This window comes from Triturus cristatus, chromosome 10, assembly GCF_964204655.1.
Source record: "Triturus cristatus chromosome 10, aTriCri1.1, whole genome shotgun sequence".
Classification (NCBI taxonomy): Eukaryota; Metazoa; Chordata; class Amphibia; order Caudata; family Salamandridae; genus Triturus; species Triturus cristatus.
The window spans coordinates 605,991,614-606,008,456 of NC_140593.1; the positions used below are offsets into that span (position 1 = coordinate 605,991,614).

General features: G+C 41.5%; 1 protein-coding gene across 4 annotated transcripts in view; it reads left to right on the plus strand.

Annotated features, from left to right (window-relative positions):
- Positions 1 to 16,843, plus strand: part of CLEC16A (C-type lectin domain containing 16A) — a 645,672-nt gene that overhangs the window by 619,883 nt on the left and 8,946 nt on the right. For 2 of the 4 annotated variants that reach the window (XM_085632125.1, XM_085632126.1), the window contains exon 23: positions 12,889 to 13,012. The exons of the other annotated variants lie outside the window; for them this stretch is intronic. In XM_085632125.1, the coding sequence (XP_085488251.1) occupies positions 12,889 to 12,965 (77 nt within the window). In that variant the 3' untranslated portion in view covers positions 12,966 to 13,012. The remainder of the gene's footprint in view (positions 1 to 12,888; positions 13,013 to 16,843) is intronic. 4 annotated transcript variants of the gene reach the window in all.

Here is a 16,843-nt window from a genome sequence, read left to right on the forward strand (position 1 = left end):
TGGTGTTCCTCATTTGGTGTTCATGCCGCCCAGAGGAAGGGAGGTATCCCGAAAAGCGTAGGCGGCGCGTCTGTGGGGAGATGTTTTGAAGGAGCAGCCCTGCTTGTGGCCAGACCTCCAGCGAGTACAACCATTCGGAGCGGCAACTTTTTTGTTTGAAAAAAATATATATATATATATATATATGTATATATATATATTCACTGAAAAAACCATTGGTTTCAGGGGTGTTATAGTTAGCTGGACTTTTCACTTGTACAAAACCATTGAAATTCCCCCATTATAGTTAGTTCAGCTAACTATAACTCGCGCGCCCGCAATGCACTGCTGATGACGTCACATATTACATCACTCATGACATGGTCAGTGACATCACTCATGACATCACTGATGACATCTCAAATGACATCACTGATGACATCATCCAGTGAATGTGTGTTTTTCTGAAAATTAAATATGTTTTATATATGTATATCTCAAGGTCGATGGAAGAATAAATGGGTATATAAGTGTCTAAATGGATGATTTGTTTTTGAAAAATTGATTGTGTAACTGACTAATTAAGTGTATCATAGTGAATACATGGCTTAGTGAGTAATGTTTAAATATGTAAATATCTGTATCAGTCTCTCACTTTGTGTATAAGTGGCTGCATGGGTTGGTGAGTAGCTACATAGGTGTCTATATAGGTTATTAGTTGGTTTTTTGAGTATCAGTCTGAGTGTCTGCATGGTTCGGTGAGGGGTATTACGTAGTGCATAGGTGCATGAATGAGTGACTCACTCTTTGTATGTGTTGAAGACAGCATGTGTGCAGGACTGTATGGGTGGATGAGTGTGTGTATGGGTGTGTTAGTGAGTGAATGACTGTCTCAATAGTGTCTTTATGAGTAACTACATATGTTTTAAACTAGTATATGTGACTATTGGTGTATATAAGTGAGTATATGTGAGAGTGAGAGATTGAAAGAGTTCCTGTATGAATAAGTATGTGTTTCTATAAGTGATTGTTTAAAAGACTAAGTATGTGTAAGTTTCCGTAGAAGTAAGTGTGGTGGTGTGTGTATAACTGTATATGCAAGTAAATGTATGTTTGATTCTTTATTAGCATGAGTGACTATGTGTGTGAGTAACTCTATGGATGAGTGGCATTGTGTAACAGGATGTATAGGTGTATGAGTACATATGATTAGTGAGTACATGTATGAGTGACTGTATAGGACTGTTGGTGAATGAGTGGATGTGTATGTGGATCTTAGAATTACTGAAGAGGTTGTTGTAACTGGTATTGGTATGTCCATTGTTTTGAAAAGTTTAGTCTCTATTTTTGAATGTGTGTATCAAAGGTTATATTAGGGTGAGAGGAGGTCTGCCACTCTATCACAAGGATGATGTCATCAGTGATGTCATCAGTGATGTCATTTGAGATGTCATCAGTGATGTCATGAGTGATGTCACTGACCATGTCATGAGTGATGTAATATGTGACGTCATCAGCAGTGCATTGCGGGCGCACGAGTTATAGTTAGCTGAACTAACTATAACGGGGGAATTTCAATGGTTTTGTACAAGTGAAAAGTCCAGCTAACTATAACACCCCTGAAACCTATGGTTTTTTCAGTGAATTTCTGAGGTTTTTTAAATGCTAATTCCTAACTATAACGCGCCTGTAACCTATGGTTTTTTCTGTGAATTTCAAAGGTTTTTTAAATGCTAATTTCTAACTATGCCTACAGAGATAGGACATATGAAGAAAGAAGAAAAAATGCACAGAAAGAAAAAAAAGAAGTGCAGAAAGAAGCAACAGAAGTCCTCAAAGACGAAGAAAAGTGCAGGAAGAAGGATAACGTGCAGAAAGAACAAAAAGAAGAGCAGAAAGAAGCCTTGTTGCAAAATCATCCTGTACCCTCAACTTTTTCAGACGGTTACTGGTGGTAACTGAGTCTGACTAACCAGTCCTAGAGCCAGTGCTATGTTAAAAGACACTTAGAATACAGTGAAAACACCTACATACACTAGGGAACATTATGCGTTGGGGGTCCCCCTGTGATTAGCATGACCTCCTCTGTAAGCCCCTAGTATATAATAGGGCAGGGGGATTAAAACTACCTCTTAAAACAGGCCACAGGGCGTTTTTGCACACGTTAAGTCAGGCCCTGTCCCCTCCCTTCACCACTGTGTAAACACGCCCTGTGTCCGTTTTTAGTTGGGAGATTAAGTTCATTTGAATCCTGAGGGTCCCTAGGGTCCAACTAGCCCACTAGGTACCTCCAGTAAGTGCCACAGAGCTGCGTTGCAGAGAGGTGTAAAAAGTGGCACGGCCTGGACCACCTCTCTGCAATGCAGCTCAGTGGCGCTTACTGGAAGCACTTGGTGGGCTAGTTAGCCCCCAGGGGCCCTCCGTATTGAAGGAAAATTATATCCCCAATTTAAAACGTGCCATAGTGCGTGTTTGCACACGTCACCTCAGGCCCCGTCCCCTCCCTTCACCACTGTGTAAACACGCCCTGTGGCTGTTCTAAGATGAGAGATTAGGTCCCCTTGAATCCTAAGGGTCCTTAGGGTCAAACTAGACCACTAGGTACCTCCAGTAAGCGCCACAGAGCTGCGTTGCAGAGAGGTGTAAAAAGGGCTTGGCCTCAGAACACCTGTCTGCAGCGCAGCTCCCTGGCGCATACTGGAGATGCCTGTTGGGCTAGTTGGCCCTCAGGGACCCTCAGTATTGAAGAGGAATTAATTCCCCAACTTACAACTCGCCAGGGGGCGCGTTTGCAGAGTGCTGCAAGGAGGGGGCGTGGCCTCCGGCACGATGCCAGTCTTTTATTTATTTTAATTTTTTAAGAAGGGAACTGCGTGGTTCCCCTTCTTATTCTAATTTATTGGCCCTGATGACCCCATCCCCCAGGGCCTGTCTCCTAATTATATTTTTTTGACCCCAATCCCCAGGGCCGGCCACTGTTTTTTATTATTTTTAAAAAATATATATTTATAGACACACCTAGGACATGCTGGACAAACCGTACTTACCTAACACCATGACGATTTGCGTGATATTCATTAAAAGGCGACTATGCATACAATGAATCCACGTGGAATGTATTTACACCACTAGTGAAGCTCTGACATGTCTGATGCCCTACCGTGCCTAATCCCGGTAGACACCCTTGTCGTTTATTTATACAAACATGGGTAGCTGTTGACGGGCACATTTAATACACATGCACACCAAGCCATTCAAAGGGGATTCAACAAAAATTCGACAAAAACTATGCAAGAAACCCCCCTCACGGTTAATAAAACACACATCCACTGCCGGATGTGTAATACTTTTTATTTTACTCTCTGGAAAGGGGACGAACATCACTTGAGAGTCACAGCACGCTCCTGGCAGAGCCCAATGCTGTGTTACACCCACCATTGCCTGCTGAGTGCCACACACCTCTGTGTTGTATTCCACTAGCTAGTGCATATGCTATGACACTCTCTAGCCCATGTGCACTGTAACACCACCCCGTGAATATGTCATGCCACACTTGTCTTCGCACGGGTTATATTGCCCCATCTAACGTGCCTTCCTCGATGCCTATGTTATAACGCACAGTGCTATGCCATACATATTACAATCTGGGATCCATATCTTTGTCACAGTGCATATGCAACGTTACACTCCCCAGCACATATTTTATATTACAACTTTAGAGACTAGTTAGGTTACACAACACTGCCCTGTGCATATTACACTCCAAGGTGCATATCGCATAGCACGCGCTAGTGCCTGTGCTATCTTGCGCTCTACAATGAATCTGTCATTGCGCACAATGTATTGCATATTATATTTCACGCCCGGTTAATCTTATATCACACTTTTTGGTGCCTAGTTTATACCATATATTATATCTAGTTTTCATTTTCAATCGTGCTCTCAGAACTATGTTCTATATAACACTGCGTCCACCTACCCTTTTCACGGGCATTACATTTTGCGATGGGGGGTGGAGGGTCAGGGGGTGTTTCTGCCAAGTGAGCCCAGAGTCACAGTCACAAACGTCCTCTTCTTCCTGAATAAAAGTGAGATTATGCTGCATGCTTGTTCATATTTTAAGTAGTTCGCTCAGACACACATTTTAAAAACAATAAAGTTCCTAATACCCACCTTCTCTGAACAGTTAGCTTGCTACCCCATCCACCTCCTCCCTATCCTCTGTTGTCTGAATCCATGGACTAGCCTCCTCCCTCCTGCCATGCATGGTCTGATGTGCTGCCACCGCCCTCCATTTAGCATGATGTACCAGTCCACTCCTCCTGCCCTCCATTGCCCAATTCTATGGCCCATCATTGACCTCCTGCCTAGCCTCTGTGCTTAGCTTGCTGCCCCTATTCTCCTTCCCCCTGCCCTCCGATGTCTTTTTGCATGCCCCTGCTCCATCCTTTTTGCCCACCATGTTCCATGGTCCTGCCACTCCTATCTACTCTGAGTGTTCTGTTGAGCTCCAACTCCCCTCCCACCTGCCTAGCATTGTCAGATGACTGTAACCTGTGCCTGCCACCTCCACCCTGCCTGTCCACATGCCATGCCCCTATCCTCTTCCTCCTGTCCTACATGGTCCATTGTACTGCCACACCCTTCTGCCCTCCCTGGTCTGTTGTGCTGCAACTGCTCCTCCTGCCTGCCCCGTGCGGTCTGTTGTGAGGCCCCTTCCCCTGAACTTTCTTGTCTGTGCACAGGTCCTGACCCTCCCTTCTATCCTCCATCGTCCTTTGTGCATGCCCCTGCACCCTCCTTCTTGCCCATCATAGCCATTGTGCTGCCACTAACTCTCCCACTTGCCATGCATGGTCTTCTGTGCTGCCATGGCCCCTCCCACCTTCCCTGTGTGGTCAGTTAGCTGCCCCTGAACCCCTCCCACCTTCCCTCCATGGTCTGTGTGTATGCCATCACAGTCTCACTGTTGCTCTTCATGGTGTCTTGCCTCTAGTGCCCATCCTGCCTGACCTCCATGGCTATCTTGCTGCTCCTGCCCTGCCCCCTTGCCCCCAGCCCTCTGTTTACATGTGCAGACCCCTGCTCCCTCCCTCCTGGCTTGTCTGTTCCATTGTAATGCCCCTGATCCGTCCCTCCTGCCCTTTATGGTCTGTTATGCTGCAGCTTTCTCTCCTGTCTGTCCATTATGGTCAGCTAGCTACCATTGCCTCTTGCCCCTCTGTTCTCTGTTGTCCATGTGCATGGTCCTGTCCCCTCCCTCTTGCTTTCTATGGACTGTTGTGCTGCACTCCCGTCCCGCATGCCCTGTGTGGTGTATTGTGCTGCTGCAAACCCCGATGCCTGCAGGGTCAGTTTGGTGCACCTCTCCATGTCCCTCCTGTCCTCTGTTATCCAAGTCCATGTCCCTACCCCATTTCCTTCCATGATCCAATGTACCATACTTGCGAACATTTTGAACTTGATAAGAGGGAGATTTTGAAAAAAAACTGGGGTATTGATTTTCCCCTTTGAGTTACATTGAAAAAGAGGAGATTGTAGACAGGAGACAGATCAAATAAAGCCCATTTGAGCTTAAAAACATTGGACGTTTCCTGGCTGAATCGGGTCTGTTGGCATGTATGGTTGTACTACCATTGCCTCTTCCTTCTGCCCACAATGGTCTATTACATTGCCACAGCCTCTCTTGCAAGTCCTGTATTGTTGCCCCTGCCCCCCTTTCCACTGCCCTCCATAGTCTGTTGTGCTGCCACGGCCCTTCCTGCCTGCTCAGTGTGGTTAAATTGTTGCCTTTGCACCCTCCTACCTGCCTTCAATTTTCAGAGTCCGTGCCCCTGGCCTCTGCCTCTCAACAGTATCCTAATGAACAACTAGACTGCTAACATTCTGTATTTATTACAAAAGTGTGGAACGCCTGACGTCATCTTGATGTAATCAAAACTGTAATACCTAGAGCATTTCCTTTAGAAATTACATATATGAGAGGGTCTTATTGGCATCAAAATTATGGTTAGTGCTCTAAAAGACTAAAATAAGGACATATTTTCTGAGTTTTCAAATAGCGACAAAGCACTTTCAAATTATTTGTTACCTTTATGTTTTTTTATCCAGTTGACCACTTGATTAAATGTTGCACTTAGGGGAGAGGATGTGGTGTTACTTCCAGAACTGCAGACTTTGCAACTGGGGAACCAGGTTTGAGTTTCTGCTTCAGCTCGACATTCTGTGATTCTGGTCAAATCACTTCTTCTCCCCATGTCTACAACCAAAATGAATTTGTTCTTGTGTGATGAAACCAATGCTCATGTAAAGCACTCCAATACCTGACAAGTCTGCACTATATAACACTGCAAAAACACAAAATAATAAGTGTTTTGTCATTGGGCTATATTTGGGCTACATCTGGGTGATTTTGGGCTACATTTGGGCTCTTTTGTCTCCGGTGGCCATCTTGGGAGATTTATTTGTTATGAAGTTTCCTAATTTCCTCATGTACTACAGTCTCCTCAGTAGGAAATGCTTTCAGTTTTTTATTTTGATTCCATCATGAAGATATTCAGATATGTCACACATTTGCCATAAATTCTGAATGTTAGCACTCTAGTTGCTCATTAGATCACTGTAGTAAAACTACTGTTCACCATGGAAGTCTGCTCCTGGTATTAAAAGTGCATGTTTCAGTCTGCATGTCAGAATTTTCTAATGAAATAGAAGAGGATTTGAGAAGTCACTCAAAATGTGCCCTCATTTTCTTTCTTCAGCATTAATCATAATTTCTTTGGCAAAATGAACCCCCTCATTGTGTTCCTTTTTAAATTAAATGTTTTAAGTGTTACCAGTTTATTCCAATCAAGATGGCTTCAGGTGTGCCATACTTTTGTCATAATGAAGTCAGTAAGCGCTCTAGTTGTTTTTAAGAACACTCTGGGACATTCTGTCATTGGGCTACACTTGGGCTACATCTGGGTGATATTTGGGCTACATTTGGGCTCTTTTGTCTCTGGTGGCCATCTTGGGAGACTTATTTGTTATGAAGTTTCCTAATTTCCTCATTTACTGCAGTCTCCTCAGTAGGAAATACTTTCAGTTTTTTACTTTGATTCCATCAAGAAGGCATTCAGATGTGTCACACATTTGCCATAAATTCAGAATGTTAGCACTCTTTTTGCTCATTCGATCACTGTAGTAAAGCTACTGCTCACCAGGGAAAACTGCTGCTGGTATTGAAAGTGCATGTTTCAGTCTGCATGTCAGAATTTTATAATGAAATAGAAGAGGATTTGAGAAGTCACTCAAAATGTGCCCTAATTTTTCTTTCTGCAGCACTAATCATACTTTTTATGGAAAAATGAACCCCCTCATTTTTTTCCTTTTTAAATTAAATGTTTTAAGAGTTACCACTTTAATCCAAGCAAGATGGCTTCAGGTGTGCCATACTTTTATCATAAGTAGGACTGTTAGCGCTCTAGTTGTTCTTTGGAACACTCTGGGAAGCTGCAGTAGAACACAAAGGAATCAACTGACAGTCTCTGCCCTTGTTGGATGTACATGTTTTACTGAGAATGTCAGACTTCATTCTCACATGACTGAGAAAGATAATGTGAATTTACAGAAAATAAGCTCTCAGTTTAGCTTATAGATCACCTTCCAAACCTCTGTGGGAAAAGCATGAGAAAATATTTTTCTCTCAATCATGATATCCCAGCAGAAGGCTTTTTCACATGGTGAAATCACCTTAGAACATACCACAATTCCTAAAATGAGTATGGTACCATCAACAAATGATTTATAATGTAACTAAAGTCTTAAAACCTTCTATTAACTGCAATGCTTTTTAATGAGGTGCTATCATGTATATTGGTCCCAAGATGGCTGCCAACACTTCTTGGATGAAGTGCTGACAGCCAATCAGATCTCAGGATGAGATATGTGGTTAGGCTCCGCCCACATATGTATATGATTTTACTTTTGATTTTCTCAGTAACAACTGAACAGATTGACACCAGACCTGCAAAAGGCACTTCCCTGACCTGAGGACTACCTCTCTGCCACATTTCAAGTAATTCTGTTCAGCCGTTCGGGCTGTACCTTGGACTAAAGGTCCCTATGGAAAATTGCATGGGGAAAACGTGTTTTGGGACCCCCCTTTTATCTCAGCCCCCGCTTGACGAATCCCCCTGAGACTTTCAGGGTAGGAGCGGAGCGGAGCGCCCCACCTATTTTGAAAATTTCGCGAGTATTCGTCAACCGGCGCCAAAGTTATTCCAAATAGAATGTTGCGGATTTCCTATGGAAACACGGTCCTAACTATAACTATCTACTGGCGACCGCCAGTAGATAATATATATATATATTATCTACTGGCGGTCGCCAGTAGATAGTTATAGTTAGGACCCTGTTTCCATAGGAAAACCGCAACATTCTATTTTGAATAACTTTGGCGCCGGTCGACGAATCCTCGCGAAATTTTCAAAACTAATGGGGCGCTACGGTCCGCTCCTACCCTGAAAGTCTCGGGGGGATTCGTCAAGCGGGGGCTGAGAAAAAAGGGGGGTCCCAAAACGCGTTTTCCCCATGCATTTTTCCATAGGACCTTTAGACACAGCTACAGCCCGAACGGCTGAACAGAGTTACTTGAAATTTGGCAGAGAGGTAGTCTACAGGTCAAGGAAGTGCCTTTTGTAGGTCTGGTGTAAATCTGTTCAGTAGTTCCAGAGAAAATAGCATTTAAATCAATATATATATCTGTGGCAGCTTACGGTGCGCTTACCGTGCGCTTATGGTAAGCTTACCGTACGCGTACGGTGACGTGCGCAAGCGCGATTCTGATTGGCTGTTAGATCTTAGTAAACATTCGAATCGGTCGAAACCAGGAAGTGTCTGCCGCCATTTTCTCTCTCGCACTCTGAGGGGGGGAGGAAAAACAAAGCTGGATAACACGAAAAGGGGCAGGCTAGACAGCTCCTAACCACATAGCCATGGTTTGGGTGTCCCAAAAGAACCCCCAAGGCCAAAAAATATATATATATTTTTTTTTTTAAAAACGCCGATTACGCTTAACGTACGCGTACGGTAAAAAAATAAATAAAAAAAAACAATATCCACAATTGCCCCACCCCGTGTGCAAAAGGTGCCCGAAGGTGTTCCTTGTGTGCTTGGGATATTATTCAATAGAACAAATAATAGATAACCTTTCACAACGAAGCGCATAATATGTCCGTGTGCGGACGGTGCGCGAAGCGCATCGTGCGTACATGGCCCATCCAGAGTAACGTGGGCACGCGGTGCGTGAAGTGGGCGCGCACGCCACGAACGGCGTAAAGTAACTTAGCATTTTAAAAAACGTACAAATTCACTGAAAAAAACATAGGTTTCACACACGTTATAGTTAGGAATTAGCATTTAAAAAACCTTGCAAATTCAATGAAAAAACCATAGGTTTCACACATGTTACAGTTAGCTGGACATTTCACTCGTAAAAAACCATTGAAATTCCCCCGTTATAGTTAGTGCAGGCAACTATAACTCACGCGACTGCAATCCTCTGCTGATGACATATGTGTCTTTATGAAAAAAAAATATTTGTAATATATGTATAGCTAAAATTTAATGGAAGAAGACATGGGCAAATAAGTGTCTAAATACAGTATTAGCATCAGCAGAGGATTGCGGTCGCGTGAGTTATAGTTGCCTGCACTAACTATAACGGGGGAATTTCAATGGTTTTTTACGAGTGAAATGTCCAGCTAACTGTAACATGTGTGAAACCTATGGTTTTTTCATTGAATATATATATATATATCTTTTCAAGTTCATCCAAAAACGAAAGCGCACTCCAACAACAGGTCACTTTCCAGTGCTCTATTGATTGCAGGAGCAAAACTGAGCATTTGCTGTCAGGATAATTTCTTTGCCTTACGCGTTTCAAGCCTCCTGGCTCTTGTTCACAGGCATCGCAGGTAACGGAAACACTAACAAACAACGGCGATATCTTTCCCTCCAGTGGGATTCTCTCAGGTGAGTTCACTTTCACGCCGTGCACATTGGGTCTTGTAGTGCTATTTCATTATTTCTACCCTCCAGTGGGCGTGCTCCGTTAGCTGCTAATTATGATTATTGTAAAAACCCTCCAGTGGGCCCCCAACATTAAAACACAGTCTCTTTACCATCTGTTGTGGCCGCGGTGAGGCAGCGATAAGTTCTGTGCCCCTGCAGCACCACTAACCTTGACATGGCGGTGCGACTTTCACGGCGGGACAGCCGTTAAATACCTTTTCAAGTTCATCCAAAAACGAAAGCGCACTCTAACACCAGGCATATATATATAATGCGCTGGACATGTGCTTAGAACCCATTTTGCGAGACTGCTGTAATTTTCTATTCATCTGTTTGTTCCATGACTAAACGCTCTTCTGACTTTTACTCTGTGTAAGGCCTTAAATATGTGGGAAACTCAAATAGAAAGCTTTTCTCATACATATTCCAAAAGTAAGTGATCCCCTTCCTCCCAGCAGTCAGTGAGAAATTCCCCCCCGGTTGATATTTTCTCCCAAAAACCATTCGGTATTACTCTTAGTGTTTTCACTTTCAGCAATCCATTCTGCTTCCTGAGCCCCCTCTTCAAAACCTCCTAAAGAAAACTAAAACTGCTTCTCTTAGAACCCACGGACTGACACACAGAGAATCCGAAATAATCAGAAACTCAGGCATTTCTACTCTTATTGTCTTCTAATAGATTCAGCCTATTTGGAATGCCATTTTAGGTCTTCTCAATATCAGTTTCGTACTCCACAGCCTTTTCCTTGATCACTGCTATATTAAAAAATCGTCACATGGATGTGTTTAGTGAATCTGCAGATACGTCTTCCATCCTGAATGGCTACAAGAAAGTTCTTGTTGTGGAAGAACACCACTGCTATAATTTACTTAAGTATCACCTTTGATTTTGTGCCAAGAGTGTTATTTTATGTCTGCTCTGGAAGGCATCCAGTAAACCTTCACAATATAAATCTATTACACCTACCTGTAGTGATATTTAGAATTGCACCGCTAGATAATTATTTTTCTTTCAGATAGTTTACAGCTGTCTTTTTTCAGTGTAGCACTGACAGCATACCCAAGTCTATTTTTTCAGGGATTTTATTGCCATAAATTAAGTACCAAAAATTAAATATCAGCAAATTCAATGACATGCAAGTCCAGCATAAATCCATTGTAAGATACAAATGCTGTTTGCGATACATGTACCAATACCAAATGTTACTAAAATATAAGAAAAGATGGATGTCTACACAGTTCATCCTATTTGTATGAGCTTTGCGGCATGATCTTGAATCATGCAGGATCCCAAGTAGTTACATCAGAACTCTGGTACATGAGTGGCATGGTTTGATTTCTCCAAGTTGCAGGTAATCCAGACTAGAGTCTGGGTCACACAATCATTAGTGTGCCTCCTGATCCCAGTTTAGCTTCAAAGATATCACAGAATTGTGTACAGAAGTCTGGAGTGGTTAGACGATTATGGAATATATTAGAAAGTGTGAATTACTATAACAACCTCTGGAACATCCTACTGATAACTGGTTACAATTTCGATCAATATATACCCTAAGCAATATCATAGAAGTCTGGCACTATTCCACTTTTGCCGATACAGCCTATTAAGGGCACGTTCAAGGCAAATCCAGGGGCTACTTTTCATGCCATCTGGAGGCTGTGTTCCTTAAATGGATATTCTTAAAGTAATGTGCAGGTTAGTAACAGGTGTCTGGAAAAAACATGAAGAACATGTTTTTGTGAAGCATAGATATCCAAAGCCATTTAATTTCCTTTTTTTTCTTGTTCCCAGAAAGTGGAAATAGAAGAGTGCCAGGTTTAGAATTCGTGGTGACTCCAGCATCTTATGTTCTGGTCTGTTCTCTAATACTTTTATGGGTTGAGAAGGGCACTCTCTAAATGTTAAAAAGAGTAATTGAATATATTTAAAGCAAACTAGATTTAGGTTCTCTACCACCATCCACTCTAAATTCAATTTAACCAATAGACCATCTCCTACCACTGAAGAGCTTGAAAAGGGTCTGGTCCAGGAAGAGGTTTTTAACATGCTACAAAGTAGTTTTACGCTTTCTAGTATGAGAAGGTCTACGGCTAACAGTGATGGTCAACATAAAGTTAAGTTGATCTCTCCTGCTAACTGCAGAACCTGCATTTGAGTGTGTCTGTAGGCCAGTACATTTCAGTTTTCATTATATAAACAGTTTTAAGGAAGATGCTGGTGCTATTACATTTTAATTATATTACTCATAGAAACTGCTCAACCTTGCTTGTACTCGGGTTTGTATTTAAGTGCATGTTTATCCAAAGCATGTGATGTTGTACTAATGCACAGGCAGCGTTAAATCTCGTTATCTTGTTGGACTATGTAAATGAATTGATAGTCACCAGTAATAAGTACTGATAAAAACACATTAACATGATTAGTTGTAGCATCTTTTGCATATTATCAGTTTAACCAACCACTAATGCGCAGTTTAACATTACAGGTTCTTTAGCCTATCTGCTTGAAACTGGCTGCCGCCATTAAAGTGTTGATGGTTTTTGCTATTTGTTTTTCTCTTCATATTTTTGTCTGCCCCCATGAGTTGTGTGCCACTAATTAAAATACTCATTACCTTTGGCGGCATTTGCTAGTAGGCACATATAATGTTTCCGTGTTAATGGCGTGTAGGCGTTTTATTGATTCAGAATGCTAAAAATGATATTCCTTTAACAGTCGTTAAGGTGCAATATCCTCCTCTTTAGTTGCTTATGTTCCCTATAACATGTGTCCTCACTGTTCATTCCTGTTTTCCTTGTCTTTGTTCCATTTTCCAAAGCCCACCTATGATCTGTCACTGTGTTTTCCTCTAGTAAGGTCGGGCAGGAAAGGACGACGAAGAGTGTTTAGTCTGTCGGAGGCTGACAGTCATGGTGGACACTGGGTTTAGGCCTTCAAGCAGCAGCTGCAACCGCAACTTGCACAAAACAATTTCAGGCAGGTTTCTCCATACAATTTCACAAGCTCAGCATATTATTTAGAGCATAGTCATGGTATGCTTTATTCTTTTAGCTGTCAATGCTATAGATGCAGTTTGAATCTTTACTAGTACGGTTTAGTATCAACCTACAAAATGAAAATAGCTATATCACATTCCAGAATAGATGTAGTGTATTCTTTATGTAAATTTGACATTGGTACCATATGTTACTAACAGGCGAAATGAGATAAACCAGTAGGCGCACTTCAATTTAAATAATGTTCCGCGGCAAACCATTTTTATGTTAAACCTTACAAAAATATTGCAGTACAATTAAGTTGCCTAATTTTGCTGCCTTTGTCTGTCTTCTGATAGATGCAAAAAGATACCTTGACTTTGTCATCCAGAATGCTGCGTAGAAGAGTGTAGACCCATGTTTTAAATATATGTAAAATTAAATTTTCTTTATGAAAGCTGTAGTATAATTGCCGAGATATCACAAGCAGATCTTCTGAATTCCAATAAATCCATCAGTGAATTACTGGTCGTCTCCTAAATTTCGTGGTAGCAGGATCTGCATTATCCTCCTCCATGCTCTCGTAAGTGACATTTGGTATGTGACAGTAAAAAGACAATTTACAACCCTGACCTCCCTAACTAAGATGTAACTAGCAAACTAGTTTTACTGGGATGAGTAAAGCTAAGTTATTTTACATCTTTGTGTTTGCCTTGAATTGTATCTTGTTGCAAGCCAGTCCATTGAATCTTTTGACCAAATACGACAGAGACTTCTGTAGCTAGAGGACCAGAAGATACAGTTGCTCATTGTTGTCTTCCTGGCTTTGCCTCAAGGTAGAAGTTAATGGAACAGATATGGAAGTGCCACAAACGGCCTCAATTCAATACAACAATCCATGAAGATCCAGTGGTTGACGTAGGAAAATTGGTCAATAGCATAACCTTTTTTGATTGCCGTTGAAGCAAATATAATGAAATTGATTGTTTTGTAGGTTGATACTAATATGTACTAGTACTAGTTTGTAATCTGATTGGAGAATGCGTTGTGCCCATCTAGCGACAACAAGACTTTGTCATGTTGTGCTTCATTTTCTGTTCCCATTTTCAGTGTGCTAAGCATGTCTTGATTTGCACCCACCATACCGTTTTCACCTTTTGTTATTTTCCCTGCTGCTTTTGCTCTGTGTATTAACTGATGCTGCATGGCCCCTTTTTTCTTAATGGACTATTGGATGTGGTAGAAATCATTAAAATGCTCTTATTTACAGGTTGCAAGAGATAGATCAAATGTTAAATGCCGCTTGTACTTGATTGACATGTTAGAGCGTTTTCATTTTAGAATTCGTCTTATCAGGTTTGATTTATTGTAACGTATTTCGTCCATCTAATCTTTCAAATCAAACACGATAAATGTGTTTACTATAAACAGCATACATGCATATTTGACAAACTTTAATATCAAACGGTACGGAGTTGTGAGCTGTTACACATCTTCTGTTCTTTAGTAGCAGAATGTTAATTATTTGTGAGATGAAAAGCTTAAGATATACCTTTGATTATACCCTTACTTTACTGAAGTTTTGCACTAGGTATAAATAGAGTAAATGCCCTTTTGCTCTTTTTTTGCTTTAATAATAGGGAGTCCAGCAAACAGAATGTACCCCAATTAATATTACACAGTTGCTTGAGATCTCGGGCAAAATAAAAGTTAATTGTGATACGGTTTTAAAAATGGCCCTTTTGCTTTTACTTGTGCAAAAAAGTTTTAAAAAAATTGATTATTGAAACACCTTTGCTAAAAGAATGAATTTTGCACGATTGATGCAGCTTTTAATAAACATCCAGCAAACTGATTTTGCCTCAAACCCAATTTCCCCTTTCATGTTTAAAAAAATCGAAAACAGTTTTTTTGCACCTTATTTATTTAAACATTGAACAGTAGAGCAAATTTGGTTAGGTTCACGTTCAGTTTAATGCAAAAATGTTTGTGATAGCGCTAACACCAGTTACCCTTTTCCCTCTTGCACAAGTAACCAAGCATTTACAATGCAATTGGTCTCACATTTGTGAAAGTTATAGCTATTGGCGTTGTAAATTACAATGTTTTTTACTTGTTTTGTTTTGAGTGGAGTGATTATATTTGCACAGTGCTATTGCTATTCGTATGAACTCGCAGCACTGGAGAACCAGGAAATGAGAAATATGTTAGGCGGGAGGGGAGGTGGAAAATAAATGACAACAATGGAAAAAGGAATTAAAAAAAAAGAAAAGCAGTTGCTGTAAAGGGTCGGGGAGGAGAGAGCATGATATCGGAGCAGGATATGTGCGTGAGAGACAGAGAGAGCGAATTAGGGTTTAGAGAGAAGTGTGCGTGGGTGACAGGGAGAAAGGGACGGTTAGAGAAGAATGGTGTAGGGGAGAAGGAATATGAGAGGGAGTAGAGAACAGAGGGCGGTTGCAAGTTTGTGAGGAAGAGACTAGGGCAGAATGGGCGAAAAAGAGAGCGGGGTGAGTGTTATTGGGAAGAACCTTGGTGGAAAAGAGGACACTGATCTCGCAACACCAGTCTTTGTCCAGGAACCATAGATAAAACAAAAGATGTGAGTTGCGTTTACATGTACATCACTGATAAACTGGCTCTGAAGCAACATTACTTGTGCACAAATACTTAAACTTCGCGATCTGAAGCAAACTGAGCATCCCCTAAATTACTTGAGAAGTTCATGTTTTGACTTTTAATAAAATAACTTTTTTGAAGTACCTAGCTATTAGGCTTATCGTGTACCAGGTCCTGTGCCATTTACCGGGAGCATATTGTGTTCACTACTTGGAAGGGTTTTTGAGTCAGCCTCTGTTAGACATGGAATGCACAAATGGCTATTTAACAACAAGTAACACACAAGAGTGTACATATTTTCCATCAGTTACGTGCAAAGCAGGTGACAGTACAAGTTTGTTTGTACCTAACACGCCTTGAAGGAGTGAGTGTAGGTTCCCACGTGGTGGAAAAGTCTTGTAATAGATTGTCAGGGTGTTAATAAAGGGGCCCGTTGTCATGTACATTAAACATTGCCCATTAATGGAGGCAGTATAAAGTTACACAGTTTGTAAATCACTTCACCTGCAAATAATTACAAAGCAGCATGAAAACGCGTTTCTATTTAAGATACAGAGCACAATTGCATCTCTTACCCTGTGATGTAAACCATCCCTGCACATCTAGAACTCTAACAAAGAACAACATCCAAACCACTATAGGTTACTATACATACGTTGGATGGATCCATCTACACTCTCGCTTATTTAGTATATCAGTAAAGTCACCTCCTCTAGGGTTAGGTTTTACCTTTTCCAGAACCCACCACCTCAGGCTATCTGCATTGTGTTCAAACCTGGTGAAACGTTCCACCAAATGGGCCCCGGGTGTCCTGCAACGAATACGACTGCAATGTTGCAGTATCCGGCACTCCTAAGGCCATCAAGACGGGTCGAAACGTCGACGTCCTCCCTTTACCACCTGGGACACATAACAGTTCTTCGTGCTAGACCACTCACTGGGTCACTTATTTGAAGCATAACAACATAATTTTGTAAATTGATAAATGTGACCAGGTTTTTGGATTTTGGACGGTGAATTATAATCGATCCCCACTGTTTAACTCAATTGAATGTCCTTATTACTATGTATTTACCATTCCTTGTCTCACTCACTCACCCTTTAATCACTTTCGTTTGATGCACGTTCCCTTTGGAGCAACCTCGTACTGCCTTATCAATATTTCAAATTGGCAAAATAATAAACGTATGTATAGTAACTTATAATGGTTTGG